Here is a 20,993-nt window from a genome sequence, read left to right as displayed (position 1 = left end):
GTACATGGAAAGAAGGAGGTCTAGGAGCTACTGAAGAAATGCAGTTTCATGGTTGCACTTAATACAATGGAAAGGTGTAAGCCAGGCTACAGTGTCCCAGGAAATGAGTTAGAAAGTCAGGAAAAAGGCCACAGTGGGATTGACAGGTGAGAAAACTGGCTGGGCCAGTTTTCAGCAAAAATGTTGTGCTGAAAGTAAACACAACTTAAGGCACTAATGGGCTGTAGAACTGCTATTTAGCATCACCTAGTATCACCTAGTAAATTTAGGTGTCACAGAAACTTTCTTTTTACTGGATGCTTCTGGAAGTCCCCACTGTACGTATATATTTGGTTCTCCAAAGGAATGAAGTATGATAGTATGATGTGGAAGTATATCCATTTATGTAATAATATAAAGAAAACATCAATGTAAATGGAAGTAAGTTACACTGTATGCAGCTGAAATAATTGTGTTTTATGAATTATGTCATTAGCTTTGGTTATATCTTTTACCCATTAATCATTTAATCTCTACAACAGTACTCAAAATTCTGCTTTTCCTCTTCAGCATACCTCCCAAGCCCTGTAGCAGCCACTTGGGATCCACATGGATGCTGACAGGCCAAGGACTGTGTGCATATGGATTGCTCAGCTTCTTGCCACAGTTAAGTAATTCTCGCTTTTCTATTCATAAGGGGTGTAGTTTGACTCTTTCTCTTTTACACAACTGCCAACTGGCCTGGATATCTTCACAAGTCAGATTACAGATTTCCAGCTAGAAATCAATGCTGCCATTCACTGAATTGTATATTGTTGTTTTTTCATAGTGAGGAGTTCTTGCTAAAATGCAGTGCAATAACAGCAAAAAAAAAAGTAAACTCATGTATTAATGTTGTCATATAGTCAACTGGTGTTAGATGAAACAGTTAACTGAAGTGAAATAATATCTTTCCTACTGAATCAGAAACTGCAGCTAAGCTTCCCTGCTTATCCACAGCTTGTATCTTTTTCCATTTTGAGAGGGGATCGTAAATGGTGAATGTGCAAGAGGAATGGAGCACCATCTAGTGCTTAAAGAATATTGCTGGAAAATGAGACATTGCCAGCAGTTAAAACAGCCCATGTAATTGTTTGGCTGACTTGCTTGCATAGAAGGAAAGAGTATATTCTGGGAATGTAAAACTGTGATGTTCTTCATGGACCTTGTGGTGACTGAGAGGCAGGGGGATGTAGAACAATAGGTCAGACTGCATCAGAAACAGTCATTTGAAAAAATACTTTGCCTGTTTGTTGGTTAAAGAAAAAGCTTAGCAAAGTTTTTCTCGTTTTCCACCTCCAAATAATTTAAATAAGAGTTGGCCAAAACCATTCAGCCTTCGAAATAATCTGTGCTAGAATATGCAAGTACTGTAAATAGGCTATAGCAGGGTGACAGTACTTATCTTGGCAGTAACAGTCATAGGTAGTCATTTGTTAAAATGGAGTGAAAGGAACAGTTTAACCACATCTCAGCATGCAGGTTTGGGCTGACACTGTGTGGGAGAGGAATGGAGAGGGCAGTTGTTGGGAGTTCCATTGCTCTGGAAAGAAAAGACCAGTGGATGTTCTGTGTGAGCTCTGAAAAACTCTTGGGCTCATCTCTAATGGAATCCCTATTTGTCAGAAGATAGCAGACAAGAGACAGTAATTTTTGCTTTCTGTGATGCCTAAAAGATAGGCTGGAAATAAATCCCCACAGACCAATGTCTGTGGAGCAGGTATTTGTTTATTGCAGTGCTGGTGGCGGGGGGGATAGCTCCACCTAACTCACCCACCCTTGCCAAATTTATACAGTAAGTATTTCTTAGTGTTACTGCGTCACTAAAGCAACGTCACATACACACAGGAGCTCATTTATATAGTATGATCTCATGGTTATTAGATTTTGCACTGTGCTTACTCCTCCCCAATATGGGGGTCGTGGGGGATCTTTGATGAAGGCTTCCAAGGTCTTCTTCCTATCTGAACTTCTCAACTTTGTCAGCAGAGCATGCACAGTTACAGTGTTCCTTGGTCTGTCTGGTCTCAACTGGCCTAAATTCTTTGTTTTGTGGCTAATTGACTTCACATTTGCCAATTTCTCATTGTACTATATTTATCTATCTCTAAAGCTATCCACCTGGTATTTTCTTCTTTTTTTTTTTTCTGTTCAGCATTAAGCAAATAGTAAAGTTTATACTAGCCATTGCATTGTATAGAAAGTTGTTTTTATCGGGTTATAGAGGTGTACAATTTATGATTGAGGTTATACAGGTATAAAAAGCTATGATTCAGGTTATATAGATATATAAAAAGTCATTATTTAGGTTATATTGATATCAGGTTATATAAATATATCAGATTATATTGATATCTTATAACTCAAGCTATATTAGAGTCTTGTAACTGATCTAAGTTATATAGGCATCATCTGTTTTGTGGAAAGAAGCAGTGTATGCTCTCAGCCACTCTGATCTTGGAGCTCTGATCTCACTTTAATCAAAAGCACAGTACAGATATGCTGCTTTATTTATCCATGTTTCCTGCAATTCTGTAAACATGACAGCATGAGCCTGGCACAGACACAAGCTGTATCACCTCTGCCTCCTTAGTGATGATAGACTTCCTTTTTCTTGCATATTTACCTTTTTTCAAGAATAAATGTGGACTTACTCAGGAACCATGAATGCTCATATTCATTATAAGATAAAGTCACTACAATTATTACAAGTTAGACCAGTCTCAACTTTTTGAGAGTAAATACATTTTTATTTTTTATGTGGAGTTATTTGCCTTGTAAGCCAGAAGTGCTCTAACTAAAATACTAATTAACTTTTAGGAAAGAAAACTGCAGCAGAATAAAAGGGAATTTCAGGTATTTTCATGTTTGACAAGCTCTGTGGTCCTTTTAGGAGTATGACTGTCTCACAGTGTGTAACATTGGCTTACCTGTTGCATTATGCTTAGGAGTTATGTGCAAGCCAAAAGCTTCATTGGCCCTGGGGCCTCTGGGCAGGAGGGAAATCTTGCCTTGTGATACCGCTCTTTTCAGTTGTTTTCTAAACATTTGTTAGCAACAGAATGTCATCTATGCATCCTGGGCATGAAAACATGAAAGGAAAAAGCAGGTAGAAGTATTGTTTTCATTAATTCACCACAGCAACTTAGAGATAAGTTATTTGCCAGTCCACATCTGGATCTGTTTGTGAAAAAATGCATACATGAAACAAGGAACTTAGTTCCCAACAAGGGGAACTGCATGCTTATCTGAGTCAGCTATGAAATTAGGGGATTCTCCTGCTATGAGAGTAGTAAGGAAGCTAAACAGAAAATTTAAAATGAGAAGTCCTGACAGCAAAAGTTTTGAGGATTTGGTATCCTGTGATTCTTTGATTTGCTGCAGGTTGTAATCACTGATAGCCAGCAGGAGTCACGGGTGATCAGCTCACAGAGAACAAGGCCACACTTCAGTAAACTGATGAGATAATGGAACAGAGCAGGGGCGGCTGCTGGGGCACTTCAACTTGTCTGAATGGCTGAGATTAAGAAAGCGGCAGCTTCCAAAGGGAATCACTGTTTCCCCTGTGTAACTCATGCTCTGGCAAATGACACTTGCCAACAAAGAGCATGATGAATACTTTGTATTTGGGGAAGAAGAGACTGAGCAGTACATGTGGAAGAAACATTATTGACTTGTTATTAAAGCAGGATCAACCCTTCTTAGTGTCCACATTTACTAAAAGAATCCTAAAAGAAAATTGTCTAGCCTTAATTTGCAATGTGTAATCTTTCAGTAGATCCTACTTATGTCATATGAGTTGACTGGGGAGGGAACTTCCACACCCCATTTTCTGTAACAAATCACTCATGTTTTCCTGCTAGCAGAACACTGGCTATCTCCTCACTTGGCACATTTCTGGTCAGGAGGTGATGGCCACAGGGGAGGACTTGAGGGATGCTGCAGTTCCTTTTGCCAACGTCCAAGCTGAACCTGTGGACAACCATAAAAATACTCAGGTGCTTCATATCCTTTATATGCTTTACCATAGAATGAAAATATTTTCTGATGAGACAGTTACTTTTTAATGAAAAATTCATCAAGGCATTTAGAAATGAGGACAGAGTGAGAAGCTCTGGAGAATTTAGGATTTCTGGGTAACTGGAAGTTCCAAATACTAAGGACATCTTCCAAATACTATTTTAACATCTGTCAAAATTCAGCCAGATGCTATTTCATAAATAGCATTGTACTAATGAAAACACCATAGCACATATCAGCTCCAACAACTATTTTGACAGCAAACCTTCCTTGCTGTATTTAAGGGTGAGAATGAAAAGCTGTATGTAATTAAACATGGAACAGTCTTCTCCCATTTTTGGATGATTATGCCACATCAGGCTGTTTTCTGTATTAGTATCAGCGCATTAGGCATGTTTTAAGGAAACACGCATATACTGTGCTCCAAACACTCAGAGAAATGAAGTTATGTGTACCTCCCTGTGGTAGCCTGGTGTCTTCACAGTCACGTTTCCCATGTTAGAAGTTCCTTATTATTAACACCAGAAGTTCCCTAGAGCCCAAAATATATGCTAGGCGTTTCAATGGAAAAAAAAAAAAAAATCAACAAAACCCAAAAACATTCACAAGCCTAATCCCTGTAAAATACAGCTTTTTACCCGCTGATGCGCCTGCGTTTTCCATATACATTTTTTGCACTCCTTCGGCTGCTGCTGCGATGCCGGGCAGGGACAGAATTCAGAATAGGAGACTACATGAGACTACAGGAGAAGGGTTTTAATCTGATCATAGGCTAAATTCGGATTTGGAAACCTGTGTTTGATTCGGTCGGAGGAGCGCTGGAACGCGGCAGCCGAGAGGCCGGGACGGTGCGAGGCAGCGCCGTCCCACGTCAGCACGGCCGGTTTCCTGGGGCAGGGCCGGGCCCGGGGCTCAGCACGGCCGGTTTCCTGGGGCAGGGCCGGGCCCGGGGCTCAGCACGGCCGGTTTCCTGGGGCAGGGCCGGGCCCGGGGCTCAGGGGCCGGGCCCGGGGCTCAGGGGCGGGCGCGGTGCCGGCGCTGCCCGGGCCGGCGGGGCGGGCCCGCACTACAAGTCCCGAGAGGCGGCGGGCGCGGGTCGAGCCGTCCCCGCTCCCTGCGCGGCCCCGGGGCCGCGTCCGCGGCGGGCGAGGCGATGCCGGCGGCGGGCTCGGAGGGGGAGGAGGGTCTGGCCGGGGAGCAGCCCGGCCCCGGCACCCCCAAGCTGTGCGGGTACCTGCAGAAGCTGTCGGGCAAGGGGCCGCTGCGCGGCTTCCGCAGCCGCTGGTTCGTGTTCGACCCCCGCCGCTGCTACCTCTACTACTTCAAGGGGCCGCAGGAGCCGCTGCCCCTCGGGCACCTGGACATCGCCTCCGCCTGCTTCAGCTACCACCAGCCCGAGGCCGGCGCGGCCGCCGCCGGGGACGAGCCCACCGCCTTCGAGGTGCACAGCCCCGGCGGGGCCGTCACCGTTCTCAGGGTAGGCCCGGGGCGGGCGGGACCCATCGCCGCTCCTGTCCCAGCCCCGTTCCCATCGCCGCTCCTGTCCCAGCCCCGTTCCCATCGCCGCTCCTGTCCCAGCCCCGTTCCCATCGCCGCTCCTGTCCCAGCCGCGTTCCCATCGCCGCTCCTGTCCCAGCCGCGTTCCCATCGCCGCTCCTGTCCCAGCCGCGTTCCCATCGCCGCTCCTGTCCCAGCCCCGTTCCCGTTCCCGTTCCCATCCCCGCTGCTGTCCGTGCCCTCGGCCGGCGGAGGAGCCCCGTGCGGGCTGGCACGGCAGGGAAGGTGCTGTTCCGCAAACGCCGGCCAGATCGGCAGGACCGGGCTGGCCCCAGCTGTGTGTTAGTTGCGTCTTTCTCCTTCACAATTTCGTGTTTACCGTGCCCCTCTGGGGAGGAGGAAATGCTTCTACGGAGCATGGGCTGAGTCGGTTCTCTGGAATCGTCTGGGCAGAAGAAAATTTCCGCAGAAATCTGACGGGTTGGGGTTTTGGAAGTTTGGAGGGAGTGGTCAGGTTTCAGTTTTGGAGTGTTTATTTGAAAAGATGATGCGTGGCAGGAGTCGGCGTCTAGGCTGCTTTGGGAGGAAGGAAGAGGAGGGAGAATTCTTTCCTCATAGTAGCAGAGGCTGCTTATCAAGGACTCAGATTTTCGTAGGACAAGAGGTAAATGTTTGGATTATTTAAGATATCTTTCCTCTGTTGTCATGCCTAGGAAAAAAAAAGCTAACAGGGAAACAATTTTGACTCAGTAAAGAAGAAATAAATTATTCTGAGTATCCATTGTTTTTGAATTCTGTTGAGGCAGATTTGCGTCCTTCAAAAAACGTTCTTCTGCATAGAATGTAACTTTTCACATGAACTGTGTACTTTCTGAGAAACAGTATTAGAAGATAATCCATTAAGTGTTAAGCAGTAGAACTTCCTATTGAATGCTGGAAAATACCTGTTACACACTTACTTAATAGTGGAGATTTGAGCAGTCATCATGCCTGCTGGGACTGTGGAACATGATTGTGTAAAGCTCTTCAGCATTGTGTTTTGATGAGTATAAATGTCAAAATACAGACTCATTAACATGCTTTACTAGAGAATAAGAAATTTATTTACCTCGGAAACTAATGCAATAATAGTTTTAACAGTATTTGCTTAGGTAAAAGGAGTGTAGTCAGTTGCACGTAAAAACTACCTTTGTATGGTTGTAAAAGATTTTACTGCTTTTAGTGAATCTGCCTTTATAGCCCAAGTATTTGTGTTATGAACATTAAAACTGCAGACTTGGTTTAAGCTTTGCTTTCAATAGTTTGAGGAGTTTTGTTTGTTTTAATTAGCATCTAGTGGTTTGTAATTCTACATGGAGATCTTCAGAAAAATTTTGTGTTGAGGGGGCTTTCTAAACAGGAGGGGTTTTGTTGAGAAACACGGGAGTTGTGATAAAGATTGCAGTGTAAAATGCTGTGTGCTGTGTTGGACTGTCTGTCAGTACTTTGGCAGCAGCCTTGGGTGTCTTCTGCAGTCATGAAGACACAATACACAAATGTAAGACATGGGGAGTTTCTTTTTCTTTTCTTTTTTTTTTTGTATCTTTTGGTCTGTGATGTTAGTACTCTCCCCATATTTTATGTGTTAATTTTTTTCCAGTGCTCTCTAGGAAAGAACATGCACAGATTGGAACTTTCTTCATGCTTTGCCTATGGGGATTGAGAAATGGTACCAGTTAAGAAAGTCAAATTAATTTCTGCAATTGGCAAAAAAAGATAATTTTGTGTTGTGATGCCCTAAAGCGGCCACGTGATTGTACATAAAAATGATGTTATGTTGTAGGTGTTTATATAGTAAAGAAGGAGTTAATAAAAAGGGATATTGCAGGACCAGCTGGCATTTTGGGGCCATGTCATTCACCAAGGAACAAGGTTTTTGCAGCTGAAATTAATTTTCTTCAGTCTGGCATCATAGTTCTTTAAGGCCTTTAAAAGCATCCTTCAGCTAACTTAGGTAGAACTGCAAATTAATTCAAGATGGTAAATGAAAAAACCCAAACAACCCAAGCCCTCCCCCTCCAATCCAGCCCCTGTTAAAAGCAAATGTGATTTTCTGTCAAGAAAACGTTACACACAGAGCCCGAGGAATAAAGTCAAATGTATTCTTCAGCCTGTAATTCACATGCTTTGTTTTCCTCAATTTGCTGTTTGTTCAAAATTTCCACATCTTGTGATCTGGCCTTTCCCATTCAGTATTATAGACTGAGAAGAGCAATAAAAAATAAGCTGCTGGAATTCCAGATTGAAATGATGATGCTATGGAGGAATGATCATGCCTCAGTTTCGTGTTAGTGTAATGATTCTATCATCTTGGTTGCTCAGCCTTTTGGCAGGTAATGGGAGCTAAGAACTCTGTGATGTACTCTAGCTTTGTTCCCAGATAAGAATTCTGGAAAAAATATACTGCAGCCTTTACAGCAAATAAAGCAAAATGTTCATATTTTAGAGCTGTAGATAACCAGCCCGCCACTTGTGTGATTGTCGTTTTTTTGTACATTTCCAGCAGGTGCAGAAGAAGCTAAGTGTGTGTAAAAGTCTTTTCCATTTAAATATATAGCAGCTACCATCCCTTTAGGTAAAGGAGCACAGAAAATTGTGTACTTTATGAATTATGGATAAATTATGTTTGAGAATATTTTCACAGAAAGGCATGCAAATACTTTGATCCTGAAAATGTGTGCTGTAACACAGAATGCTGCTAATACTATCAAATGAACATTTGGCCATGTTTGCACAGCAAGGTCTTGCATTAAAGGGGAAATAATTAACATTATGAATATGTGAATACCACCTTTCATAATTAACATTTTGAAAGGTGGTATTTCTCATTTATTTTTAAAGCAGGGTCTTGTAGTGATACGTTTTGCTTGCTTCAGAACCAAAGGAACTCTGGCCAGTGATTCTGGACTGTCAGGTCACTTATGAGTGGTAACTTCTCTGTGGATAGAGGTGAATTGGGAGTGGAACAGAAATTGCACAGCTGTGAAAGAAAAAAATTTTCTGGGCTATTGGCCAAGTGTAAGCATTCCAGACACTGCCGAGATTTCAGGGCCCTGGTGCTTGAAAGTGTTGGACACCAAACTTGCTGAACTGAGAGTGGCTTAGGAGCAGATGCTGTCATTTGTCAGTGACCTCGGAGGATGCAGCAGTGATCAGTGATGTTGAGCCTGAACAGTTTTGCTGCAGGGCCTGACACAGCAGAGTAGGGAGCTCGGCACCCAGGCTGGTTTGTTGTCTGAGCTGATGCTTCTTGCTCAAAACTTTGCTGGTTAGTGGTTGCAGTGCTTTAATTAAAAGTTGGGCTGCCCTCCAAAAGAAGCCATCTGGCTCCAGGTTTGCTGTTTGAGCATAGCAAGAATAGTAAATCTTAAGAAATGCAAACTTTCTGGTGATGTTCCCTTTTTACAAAGTCGCTTGAGGGAGAGTTTGTCTGTGTTCAGAGACGTAGCAAGAATGTTCATGAGATTTCTCAAAATGTGAGGTCTGCTTGTTGCATTTCTTTGGACTTTTCCTTTAGAGTATTTAATGTTGGCATAGGTGTTCCACCAGTGTGTCCAGTGGCAGTGCAAGGGTGTTTTCCTCAAATAATTCTTCTGTATCATGTCTGCATCGGAAGGTGACAATTCTACATCATTCTTAGTGAAAGAATTTAGGGGAATATTTTTAATTCAATTACAGTTTTCCATTGCTTAAGTTGAGAGCTACATGGTACTGTATGGCTCTTCACTTGAGAGTGTCCTTCACTCCTACTGTTGCCTGTAAGTTTGCGGCAGTGCACTAACAGTCATTCCTTATTTCACACCAGTTCAGGGGACTTTCATGGTAGTTTTTCTTCTCACAGAGCTGCATCCATTAAAATGCAACTGCATGGCTCTGCAGCAAGAAAGCACCTTAGCAATACCTTAGTAGCTATAAAGATTTTTTGTGAAATTGATTGCTACTCTGCTTAATTAAATGTTTTGGCCCTCATGGTGGGCAGTAGCCAAATACTAGTAAAAGTCATGAGAAATGGGCAAGCATGGGAGTGTTCCTTTCTTTGACAGATAAAGTGAATTTAAAAATATGTTTCAAAATTTGTGCTCTTTATGATTTGGGGCAGATGAAAACTTAAATATTCTATGTGTGGTTCTTGGTTTTCTTTTGTTTCGTTTTTTCCTAAACAGTCTATTTCAAACAGCAGTTTAAACGATTGATTTTGTTTAAACAAAACTAATTTTAACAGAGATTTTTAGGATACTCTTAGTTGTAAATAACTGAGATGCCTGTAATAAAGTCAGCCAAAACTGTTCAGAGGGAGAGGAAGACTCCAGAAGAGGAGGACTGTGTATGGGGGGAAAGGAAGGCAAGGTGACAGGCTGGGAGCAGCAGGAGGGCATGGGGTAATTCTTGGGGAAATGACTTAAAGCAGGGCTGTGAGACCCCTGTCCTGCTTTCCCTTGGCACTTTGTGCTGAAGGGTGGGCACTGCTGCCTGGCTCTGTGTGTAACAGCCTGGGAGCTGAGGGTGCCTCCGTGCAGCTGGGAATTGAAAAGCAGCAAGGAGCTACTCCAAGAACATTGATTCACGGTTCTCTGAAGGTTATTGGCGAGATGGTAGCAGGACAAATTGTGAGAGAGGTTCATGAAGTTCCAGAAGTCATGGGCAGAAGCTAATTGTAGGTGTAACTTCGATTGGCTGCAGGTGGGTTGCCTCATTAGTTGTGTTGTGGTAGCAAAGAGAACCATGTAAGCACTGCATCCTGTGTTAGTGGAAGCTCTTTGAATTCTTGGTGGTTTTTTGCTGGAGTGAAGTAAAACATTGCTTTACATGGTCTGTGAGCAGGTGTCTCTAAAGGAAGTATAAGCTCTCAAATTTACCACAGCTGAAGACTTGTCACTGGCTGAAGCTCCAAAGGAAATGCTTCAGTGCTAGGAATAGAAGGGGAGATGTTTACTCCTGGCAAGAAGTGACTGTAGTCTGTAGACTGAAAAACCTGCTCCTGTGGTGGTCATTCCCAAACTGCCAGAAGTGGCTGTGGGGATTGGCATTCCCAGAGTCCAGTTCTTTGACCTTCTGAACTATTCTTTGCCCTATGTATTTTTTTGTGAGGGAAATGGTTTTCTTTGGTTTTCTGTGAGTAAGCAAGAAAGAATATATAAAGCTGATTTCCATGTCAGATTAGAAGTGTCTTGGTTACATATCTCTCTTACCAACTGACTCTGCAGTGTCCTTACGTGTCACTTGTTTGTTTCACTTCTTGATTTATGAATGTTTATTTGATTTATATATCTTGTATCCTGCCGTGTGCGTAATGTACTGAAAGGAGCTGGAGCAGCAGCTTCAGGAATAACTGAGGTTTTCTGCTTGATCTCCTTGAATGGTCCTTTGGAGCCATTTGCTGTAGGGTGTCATGGATGTTAAAGCTTGTAGGGGTACAAAGAGCCAAAAGGTAAACTAAAAATCCGTCCCTCTCATGGCTAAACTGAGATTACAAATTGCTGAACCAGAGGGAGCACCCTGGGGAAGCATCAGTTTTTGTTTGCCGTGCTGTTTATGCTTTGTCTTGTCGTTAGCTGCTCTTGGGGCCAAAATATAATGGCCAATGACTCTTCAATTTTACTAGACCAGAAGTGTTCTTATGTGAAAAATGTAGACAGTTCTGTGCCATTGCTGTGCTTTATGCAGCACTTACTGTATGCTTTTGTAAGGAAATGCGTGTTGTTTGTTGCTCTCCATTCTTTTGCAGCTGTGCCTTGCACAGGTGCCCTCTTAATTTTTGAGGAACAGAACAAAAACTGTTTGAAATTAGGTTGTCTTTAAAGAATAAACATAGTCATCTTTTCCACTGATAATGCCATGGTGCGCTTTGGGAGGAGGTAGGAGAAAGGCCAGCTAAAAGATAAGCACTCCGCCTGCTAACAAGCCAGAGGAGTTAGGGGAGTGTCTTCTCATCAGTGGTAAGGTTTTTGTTCCTAAACAGTCCCTGTTACCAGGTCAGGTGCTTGTCCTAGACTGGCAGAGGTATGTTGAAATAACAATAACTTTTCCATGAGAGCACCCGAAGTGTCAGATACCTTCACTTGTCTCTTCTTGGTATTTGTATATTGTCATTGCACGTGCTTTGAAATTACTTAGAGCTCTGATTCAGGGTATGTTTGAATTCTTCCTCACTTACTGCCCATTCCCATTTTTGACTGTAGTCTTGTAGGTTAGGCATTAATGTTGGATTTTGGGGGTTTTTTTCTTTTAAGTATGATTTTTCTATAGAAGCTAGTTTGCTCATGGGATCATCAGGAAATACAGTATGTAGATTTGGTCATTAAAGTAAGAGGCATTGCAATGCATTATTCATTTCTGCTGATAAGAAAGCAAGTTAAAAGAAAATGGGAATCTTCCTGAATGTGTATGGGATTTTTTCCAATAATATAGATTTGTAGTTCTATGTTCAAACAGTGCCGTGTGTGTAAAATATAAGATGCTGCTGTATTTTCTAAAGTTTGAGTGTAAAACTGAAGAAAAGGAATGCATGAGACTACTTCTGAAATGAGAAATTCTGGCGTGAAAGTCATGGATGTGCATGTGATCACAAGGTGCACCTGGTACCTTGTGGCTGTTCCTTTGAAATTATACTGATTTTGAGCGATGGCACCTTGGGGGTGTGCTGATTATCTGTGGGGGGTTCGTTATTGCACTTGGAATGACCGTGTCCATGTAGCAAGGGCATGCAGGGGTCTCACCAGTGCTCTGCTCCATGTCCATGTAGCAAGGGCATGCAGGGGTCTCACCAGTGCTCTGCTCCATGTCCATGTAGCAAGGGCATGCAGGGGTCTCAACAGTGCTCTGCTCCATGTCCATGTAGCAAGGGCATGCAGGGGTCTCACCAGTGCTCTGCTCTTGTGTCCTGCAGGCTGCGACTCGCCAGGACACGACCTACTGGCTCCAGGAGCTGCAGCAGAAGAGGTGGGAGTACTGCAACAACCTGGACGCGGCCAAGCGGGACAGCCGCACCTCCCCCACCCCCAGCGACTTCTCCAAAGGTCTGGTGGCCAAAGACAGCCCTGGTACGTGGGGAGCTTGAGTGGGAGCAGCGGGCACGGCTCTCTTCAGTGTCAGTTCATCAGTACAGGCTCTTGCGCTTGCCTGGAGAGCAGCCTTACCACAGCTTTTGCACATCTGTTTACCAAGTAACTCTATGTAAGCCTTGCATGTGCTACAATATTTAACATAAATGTGATTTTACATGTGATTTTGTATCCTTTACAAAACCTGGTGATTCCTTGCAAAACAGATTTTTAGAAATGAAATAAAATTGAGTAGTCTAGGTTACCTAGGTTTCATTAAGCTTAGGTAAGTTGTCTTTTAGTGGTTGCAACATCTTAAAAAGTTAGTATGGTAAGTATCCTGAGATGTAAGCTCCAGTTTTAAATGGGAACAGGTATATTTTGCATTCGGAATGACCATGCTTTGTTCCTGAAAAGGTATGGTGTGGTGGATCTATCTGACTTTGATAAAAATGCAGTGCCTTCAAAACTGAAAGTCTGCACTGGTATTACAGTGAAGTTCAGTCTCTGAAATACCTTTAGGCAAGGAAAACGTAATTCTAAACTAGTGTCAGAGTTATCAAAATGGCCGTGCATTATACAGAGGTACTCTGCATTTTTTACTACATTGCACAGGCACTTGTGAATTGTTTTATTCCTCAGTCCCTACAGGAACGGATTCCTTGCTGATTTCTGTTACCCATAAATAAGACTGAGTAAAATCCAGTTCTGTGCCAAGTTAGGTATTAGTAAGGCTCTCCTGGGTTTAAGCAGTCTTGATGTCAGGCATGTTTCATCAACAGATGCCACATTTGGTTGATGTCACTCTGCTCCTGCTGTAAATCCAGCAGTGTTGAGCTGTTGTTGTCACACCTTGTCCCCTCCTGAGTTTCAGGCCCTGTTTTAGTGTGTTCCTCTAACCCGTTCTCTCCTTTGAGAGAATGTGCTGCTTGTCGCTGCTTGCTCAATGCAGCTGGCCTCCCGTGTGTTTGCTGGGGGCTCAGCTGGGCCTTCCAGGCATTGCAGGCAGCTCCTGCTGCAAGCAGAGCCCAGCCCTTGAGCTGGTGCAGGGTCTGCAGGCAGCAGCTGTCGGCCTCTTCTCCAGATCAGTTTTCTGGCCAGTGTAGTTTCCAGAAGTGGTTTACTGTAGGGACAGGTGAGTGGCAGCATTAGCCCAAGAGAATTGCTGGGAATGCCAAGTGGGATGGTTTAAGACCCCTTTTTTTGGCAGCAGCCCTTCTGGGTAGCAGCTTGTCAAAGCACGTGCTCCAGGGAGCATGTATTGGTGGGCAAAAATCTGAGTGCTGCGAAAGGGAACAGGCTTTGGCTCTTTTGGCCCTTTGTCTTTCTGCCTTCAGCCTCTTGTTCTCTGCTGCACAGGCTCCCTTTTTTAGTTGTGTTTAACTGACCCTGTGCTGAGTAGGTTGAGTTCATATGTTAGCCAGAAAGGAGCACTGTTTTTCATTTCTGCTAGATTGATAAGTGGAATATGTTCAGTGTGCAGTCAGGGGTTTGCACAGCTGGTGGGCAGGAGGGAACAAGGCACAGCAACCAAATACAGGAAGGCAGAGTAAAGCAGCAGACAGGCCTGCCCTCTTGGCAGCAGAGTGTTGGATCACATCAACTGTAATATGTACCTTGGCCACAGAATCTGTTCTTTTTTGTGCTACTTCCCTCAGAGCTTGGCTACGACGTGAAACAAGCCTCAGTGACTGCAGCGTGTGCAGGTGCTGTAACCTCACACCTGTTTTGCATCACATCCAGTCGTTTCATCATTGATCTGGTGTTTTTCTGTAAGTCACTGGGGACTTTTTGGATGAGCCGGCTGAACCTCTTAATGTCATTTTTAAAATTTTTGAAATTTAAATTGCTCTTGTTGTTATATCCAGGACAAGGAATGTCAGCGTAACATGCATGGGCTAAGCAGGCCCGTCCCTTTCAGGGGTAGCCTGCAGTTAAACTGCATCATGTACAATTTGGAGCTGTATCTAGAGTGTCTCATTTTCTAGGAAAAATGACAGTGATAATTCTTATCATCAGCTGAACTATTTAAGTAGGGATTCCTTTTGGGGAAGATGCAAATAGACAGAATGATTGATGCTTGTTCCTTCTTTTTAATCAAGTACTCCAGGAGTTTCTTCTAGAGTTGTGGGATTCTGTAAGGCTCTGGTTTCATGTTGATGACCAAGATATGTTTCTTGTGGCTTTTTTTCTTTCTTTTTTTTTTTTTTTCCCTGAAGAATTGAGTGTGCATGCAGTGTTGTGCTTTATACTGGAGCATAGAAATCGGTTTATTTTGCTAGTGCTCAATGCTATCACTAATGTTTAAAATGGGGAAGTAGTCTGCCTTCAGTCCAAGCCCAGAACTGCTCACTGCAGCCTTGCCTGTCTGTCCTCCCCTGTCCTCTCCCCTCCCTGTTCAGAAATCTGGACTAACTGGGGCGTGCATGGAGCTAGATGCTGCTTTGTGGATCAGCCTTGAAAGGTTTTTAAGAACATTCAACATAGTGAAAAATACTTCAAAGTATTTTTCAGAGTGGGATGTGGGAAATTGAATATTAACAATAATTCCACTGTTGGATTTGTCGTGGAGGTGCCTTACTACCATGGAAGTCAAATAATTTTTTTTTTTCTTTATACCATGTGGGATTATTATTTTTTTTCTTGAAATCAATGAAATGTTAAAGTAGTTTCTATGATTTCAGTTCTTAAATTGCATTAATAAAACATGCAATGCCATGTATTTATAAGATTATTGTGTTTTGAAATAAGTTCCAAGCCAAGATTTTAGTTTTGTTTGACCTGGAGGTTGCAGGAGCAGCCACTGTCATTTGCTTTGTGTGCTGTGCAGTCCATGCCTCTAACAACTCCTGGCTGCTGTGGGCAGGGGACGATGTCCAGTGAGCAACCTCAGGGTGCCACATTCAGACAGTTGGCATGTCTGGGAGGGGAAGTGCCTTTGTTGGGAATTCAGCTCTTGAGCAATTCCTTTACTCGGACCATCCTCTAAAAGGACTTAGTGGAATCAGACAGGTAGAAGATGAAACAAGCTGTGAGTGTAAAGGCAGAATGTTGGTATTCCACCCCAGCTTTGAGTTTCCATAGATTTTTTTGTCTGTTTGGGTTTTTTTGTTGGTTTGGTTTTTTGTTTGGTTTTTTGTTTGTTTGTTTTTTTGGTTTTGTTTTTTTTTTTCCTCCTTTGGTATGTTTGGGTTTTCTGGGGGGTGTCGGGGGGGTTGGGTTTGGTTTTGTCTTTAATTATTATTTTTTAGTTAAAACCTACTCATTATCTTTCCTCTTCATTAGACAGTAAATATAATCCCATGTTTTATTTTATCTAAGCTATTTTAGCTGAACTGTGCTTAGTTCAAACAGCCACAGTGCAAAAGAACTTGGAATTCCCTTTGGCTGATAAGGCCCTGAAGTATCTGTTTATAAAAATCAAGGCAGTGTAACTTGTACCTCTGTTTGAAACATGACATGATACATTTCTGTGTCAGATACTATTTTTCAAGGGTTCCAGAGATTCCGAGTGTCAGAGATCTTTAATATTTCATGTTCTTTATCACAGAATGTTCTTTCTATTTCTAATCTTTGATGCTTGATAGAAGTAACCCTCTGCTGAATGATTGGAGGGTCTGGTTTGCTTAAAGATGGTCTCGCTGCTGGTGCCAAGCAATTGTCAAAGCAAAGGCTGAAAGACTCACCAGTGATAAAAGAGGGTATCATAATTTCCTAGGGTTTTATTTAAGTCAGAGCCCATCCAATGTGTTGCTTTCTAATATAAATGTTGAATCAAGTCTGAGAGTGTTGTCAAAAAATCTTTAATCCACTTCAGTGGATATATGAATTATATCAAGACTCTGAAAATTGCATTTGGGTTTGTTTAACTTGTCTTTTCAGAGGGTTTATAGAAGGCTGTAAACCATTTATGCTCCTCTCTAATGCTTTTTGCTACTCCTGGTATATTCTGTATTCTGGATTTTTTTCCTCCCTCTGCGTGCTGGAGGGAGAAAGCAGCTCTCCAGAGGAATGGAAGCACGGGGGTAGCACAGCCACTGCAGGTGGTGCAGTCTCTGTTTGCCAGGGGGATGTGTTTCAGCCCCGGTGTGCTGGTTGGGTCAGCCTGGCTCCTCTGGCAGTTGTGAGCTGTGGCTCGGGGCTGGGCCAGTTCCTGGAGCCCTTGGGAGCCCGTGGGGTGTGCAGGACTGTTCTGCAGCTCTGCATGGCCTGACCACGGGGTCCCCACTTGCTCCAGTGCACAGGAGATTTGACTGGGGTGGGTTGAGGAGGAGCTGCATTCAGGAATCCTCAGTGGTGCAGGAAGTGTCTGATGTCCTGCAGAGCTGTGCCAGCATTCTTGGTTCTGGCAGTGCCCAGCCTGGCCTTGCAGAGGACTGCCTCAGGGCTGTGAAGGTCACTGACTTGCAGCAGCAGCATCACTTTTAGGGTGAATAACTCACAGGATGAAGCACACCCTGAAAGCTGGGTCAGTGTTTTTGTGACACTGTTATGGACTTAGTTCTGGTTGCCTGTTTTGTCGATCACTCATGTAATAATGCTTTGTAAGCATCCCACAGGTCCTGTCTGTTACCAAAAGTATGTGGCTGCAGTGAGATCTCACTGAGAAGTTTCTGATTTATAAGATTCATTTGAACTGAATGTTTTATAAAATTTTTTGGCTTTAGCAGTTTAAAGTAAACCCTGAACAATGTCACTAGCAGACTTAGCAGTCTATGACTTTTCATAGCCAATATTCTTTTGCTAAGTAAAGGTTATGTTTGTTTTCTTTTTATCTCTCTCTCTCTCTCTTTTTTTTTTTCTTTTAATATAGATTTGAGTATCCTAAGTCAAAATGCTTCAGCAGAGAGAGCTAGAAATATTCTAGCTGTGGAGACTTCTCCTACAGACCTGGTGGGGGAACAAGCAGCTTCCCAGCCTGCACCAGCCCAAGGAAGTGCCATCAATTTCTCACTTAAACAATGGAGTACTGAGATCAAGTAAGTTGTGAACCCGGGATAAAGAGTTCCCATGAGATTGGTAGTTCCTGACCAAGACTATTTCCTCCATCAGTATGTGGTCAGTGGAGCTTCTTAGAATGATGGAGGTGATGGGGGTGGGTTTGTTTGTTGTATCTCTTCAAGTAAACAGATTCTTTTCTCTATTTACTGTTTGAAGGTTTAAGGGAACATTATTATGTAGCATCACTGATAGCTGAAAAGTCTTGTACAGCACTTCTGGTGATGGCTTTCCTCTCTGAACCCCAGGGGTTGTTGAGGCTGAGTTGTATTCTCAGCCACTGCTGCTTTTTCATGGGGCTGTCAATTCCCAGCATTGTAGTAGTCATAGTACTCAGTGCGTGGGAGCTGTTATGGTGATGAAAATCAAACCAATATAAATCCTTGGTTTTTGTTTTCTTCTTAAACAAATGAAAACACATTTGAAGTGGGCACAGATTTGAAGTGGATGTAGTTCAAATTCCTGAGCAAAAATGTGCAGACCCCTTCTCTACAACCACAAAACCCATTCATTCATTCACAATGAATTTGCTCTTTAGTATTAATTGCTTTAAGGAAAGTAGTCCCATTGACTTTCAGCTCTCCTGTTGGTTTTCTTTCTAAAGAATTTTGTGGTTTGTTTTGCCCACATAGATGGATTTTCTACTTTTGCTTAAAGCATGTTACAGTGCTAATGCAGAGCAGCTCACAAAGCAGAGCTGTAGCTTTGGTTAAAAAAGCTACTGTATGTAAAACATGTCCTTCTTGAGCTGGGAGGAAAATGTTCATTTTCATCAGCAGTGCAAAGTGAAACAGATCCCCTTTAAAGTTTTCTGGTTTAGTGCAGAGATCTGAGAGGTTACCAGATGGTGTTGGTTTTGGCTGTGAGTTGTTTTGGGTTTTTTCCTCCTAGTGTTGTGGTTGGTTGTTTTCCTTCCTTCTCCAGCAGTTCTGTGCCATTTGGGACAGGGAAGGATCTGGCAGCCTTTGGAATATGTGTGCCCTATCCAGTGTCTTACTGGATCGTGATTAGTTACAGCCCCATTGGTAGGGGATGGATCAAAGTGTGTCTAAAACTGCAGAGAGTTTCCTCTCTTGCTGTGAGCACATTTTTGTTTTATTTTTATGAATTTGTATTAAGGTGTGTAGATATCTCAGTAAAAGCCTTTGTCCTTCCTCCTGACCACATTTATACATATTTTGTGTGTGTAAATGTGCCTGACAGAGAGGATATTGCTGCAATAGCTGTATTTGCATCCTAGGTAGCAGTTGTGGTGTAATATGGGGGAGGGGGGAGGAAAAATATGTCTTGGAGTTAAGCAGTGTATATATTTACAATAATTAAAGTTGAAATGCGCTTCTCTACTTTTAAAAATACTCTGTCAAATACTTTGATATATACAGAAACTTAGGCTTGATTTTAATTTTTTTTTTTTCATTTTCTTGCTCTCACCTACTTATTTATGCAGAATATAGATTTGGAAGCATACTGAATTACCATAACCTCTTGTTTTTATATAGCCATAAAAACAAGACTTAAACCCCAAACATTTAAAAATAGAGACTCATTAGATCATATGACTGGCTCTTGCGTAAGTTGTCCAACTGTACTTAGGGAAATAAGTGCTGTTTTCAAATTTATCTATTGAATCTTTCATTTTATTTTAATCTATTAGAAAGCATCGGAGGACTGCTGCTTGAGTGCCCTGAACAAACCTGTGCAAAAGCTTTGCAAAACTCAGCATCAGCTATGATTTTTCATGGGCCTAGCAGCAGTGGTTTAAAGAAGTTGTTCTGGAAGTCACTTGACTTGTTCTTTGTGGCTTTTTCAAGCTTTAGAAGGTGGTGTTCAGGCTTTTAAATGTTGAGGCTGAGTGAGTGCAGAACAGGCACAGAGAACAGAAGAGAGAATGTGGAGTTTGGAGTTGACTGTTAAGAGATCAGCCACCACTTGGAGAAGAGGTGTAGAGCTGCCAGGTTGCACTTGCTGAGACACTCACTGATATTGGGTGTCCAGTCCATCATTGCCCAGTTTCATCTAGGTAATTTGTGTGGAATGGCTGAACAAAGAAATTAGGCTTCTTGCCGCCAACGGGAATTATGATTCTTTCTGAAAGAAAATGACATCTGTAGCATAAATAAGTCTTTGCCAAGCTTGTAAATTGATTGCTGAAATAGTTTTATTAATAACCATTAGGATTATTTTTAAATTGTAAATATTTATCAATTAACCAGATTATAAAAGTTGTGCACTACTTAATGATTGGCTTAGAGTGCATGTTGATAAGATGTTAAATCTCTTGTGAAGCTGAAAGACTGGCTTGGAACGTCAAATGATCTTGAAAGTGTAATATGGGTTATTTTCTGTTTAAGTTTTAAAGAGAGAATGCGGATGATTGAGTGAAAGCAGCTTAGTGAGCTTGCACAGACTGTGTGGAAAATGCTGAGATACTAAATATATTTCCAGTTTTATGCCTAAAATATTAAACTGGTTCATATGGGTTGATTTGGAATGTTCTTATGTAGTTGAATGAGGGATTTGCAATACTGAGCTATGTTAATACTCATGGACGTAAGAGTGGACAGTTCCTGAGTGCATGATGATTGTGGGGGAGCTGGGTCAGGTAATCTCATCCTGCTGGGAAATGTGTTGTTCTCCTGTAGAATTATCTGGCTGGAATTCAGAGCTTGCCCCTGAAATGTTCTTGCAGATAGTTGGCCATGTTCCACCGTAGAAAAGAAAAACTGCAAAGGAGTCTTGTCATCAACATTTCAGCTGCAGCAGGTCTCTTGGATGATCCCAAGTTTTCCATTAATCCCCAGTATGGAACTGTAACATACTCGTGTTTTGACTGCATGCTGTTCAGTTTAATGCTTGGCAGTTACTCCAAAATTCTAAACTACAACTGATCAATAAAGAGATGCTGCTTGTAAATCCTAACTTTGTTTTGTACTTGCCCGCTGCAAAAACAAAGCTAAAACAGGGGGATACCAAAGACCACAGCATTAAAGTAAAATAATTCTTCTGTTCTTGGAATTTAGCTGTTGATTGCAAGTACTGTTTGGTAGTGTATGTTTTTTTTTTTTTTTTGAGCTTTTATTTGGTATTGATTTTGTCTGTTTTTGTAGCTTATTTTTAGTTTGCACTGTTTGAACTGTGAAAAGCCCCTTATAAAAATAATGCAAAATGGAGAAATATTTGTCACTTTTTCCTGCTGCCTTTTTCACAGAAATTCCATGTCCTCCTTAAGAAAAGGAAGTAACGATAATCGCAGGAGTATATTTTATACCACTGAGGAGTGGGAATTGCTGGATCCAACCCCAAAAGACTTGGAGGACTCAATGGCTCTGGAAGAAAAAAGGAAACACCTGGCAGAAGGAAGTAAAGGTAGAAGTGGAGGAA

The 20,993-nt window shown here is 42.4% G+C and overlaps 1 protein-coding gene and 1 long non-coding RNA gene across 7 annotated transcripts in view; one reads left to right on the top strand and one right to left on the bottom strand.

The window, feature by feature from the left end:
- Positions 1 to 435: 435 nt before the first annotated feature.
- LOC132333105 (uncharacterized) lies at positions 436 to 5,121 on the bottom strand. Of its 2 annotated transcripts, none has more exons than XR_009488063.1 (3): positions 4,494 to 5,121; positions 3,905 to 3,990; positions 436 to 3,096 (listed from the first exon to the last, which is right to left on the bottom strand). It is a non-coding gene; the product is annotated as an uncharacterized LOC132333105 (long non-coding RNA). The 2 variants fall into 2 exon arrangements; XR_009488062.1 differs by having other exon boundaries at positions 4,677 to 5,121.
- Positions 5,122 to 5,138: 17 nt separating this feature from the next.
- TBC1D2B (TBC1 domain family member 2B) overlaps positions 5,139 to 20,993 on the top strand; it is a 43,967-nt gene continuing 28,112 nt past the window's right edge. For 2 of the 5 annotated variants that reach the window (XR_009488061.1, XM_059857852.1), the window contains exons 1-4: positions 5,141 to 5,515; positions 12,461 to 12,614; positions 17,428 to 17,593; positions 20,821 to 20,978. Coding sequence is in view for 4 of the 5 variants with exons in the window: in XM_059857852.1 (XP_059713835.1) it covers positions 5,192 to 5,515; positions 12,461 to 12,614; positions 17,428 to 17,593; positions 20,821 to 20,978 (802 nt within the window). In the remaining variant the exon portion in view is untranslated. Of the gene's footprint in view, positions 5,516 to 5,929; positions 6,200 to 12,460; positions 12,615 to 17,427; positions 17,594 to 20,820; positions 20,979 to 20,993 lie in introns of those variants that run through there. The other 3 variants (XM_059857853.1, XM_059857854.1, XM_059857855.1) reach the window with 3 other exon arrangements.

Source organism: Haemorhous mexicanus, chromosome 13, assembly GCF_027477595.1.
Source record: "Haemorhous mexicanus isolate bHaeMex1 chromosome 13, bHaeMex1.pri, whole genome shotgun sequence".
Lineage (NCBI taxonomy): Eukaryota > Metazoa > Chordata > Aves > Passeriformes > Fringillidae > Haemorhous > Haemorhous mexicanus.
The sequence above is the reverse complement of the archived record's forward strand: the minus strand, read 5'-3'. Positions and strand labels throughout refer to the sequence as shown.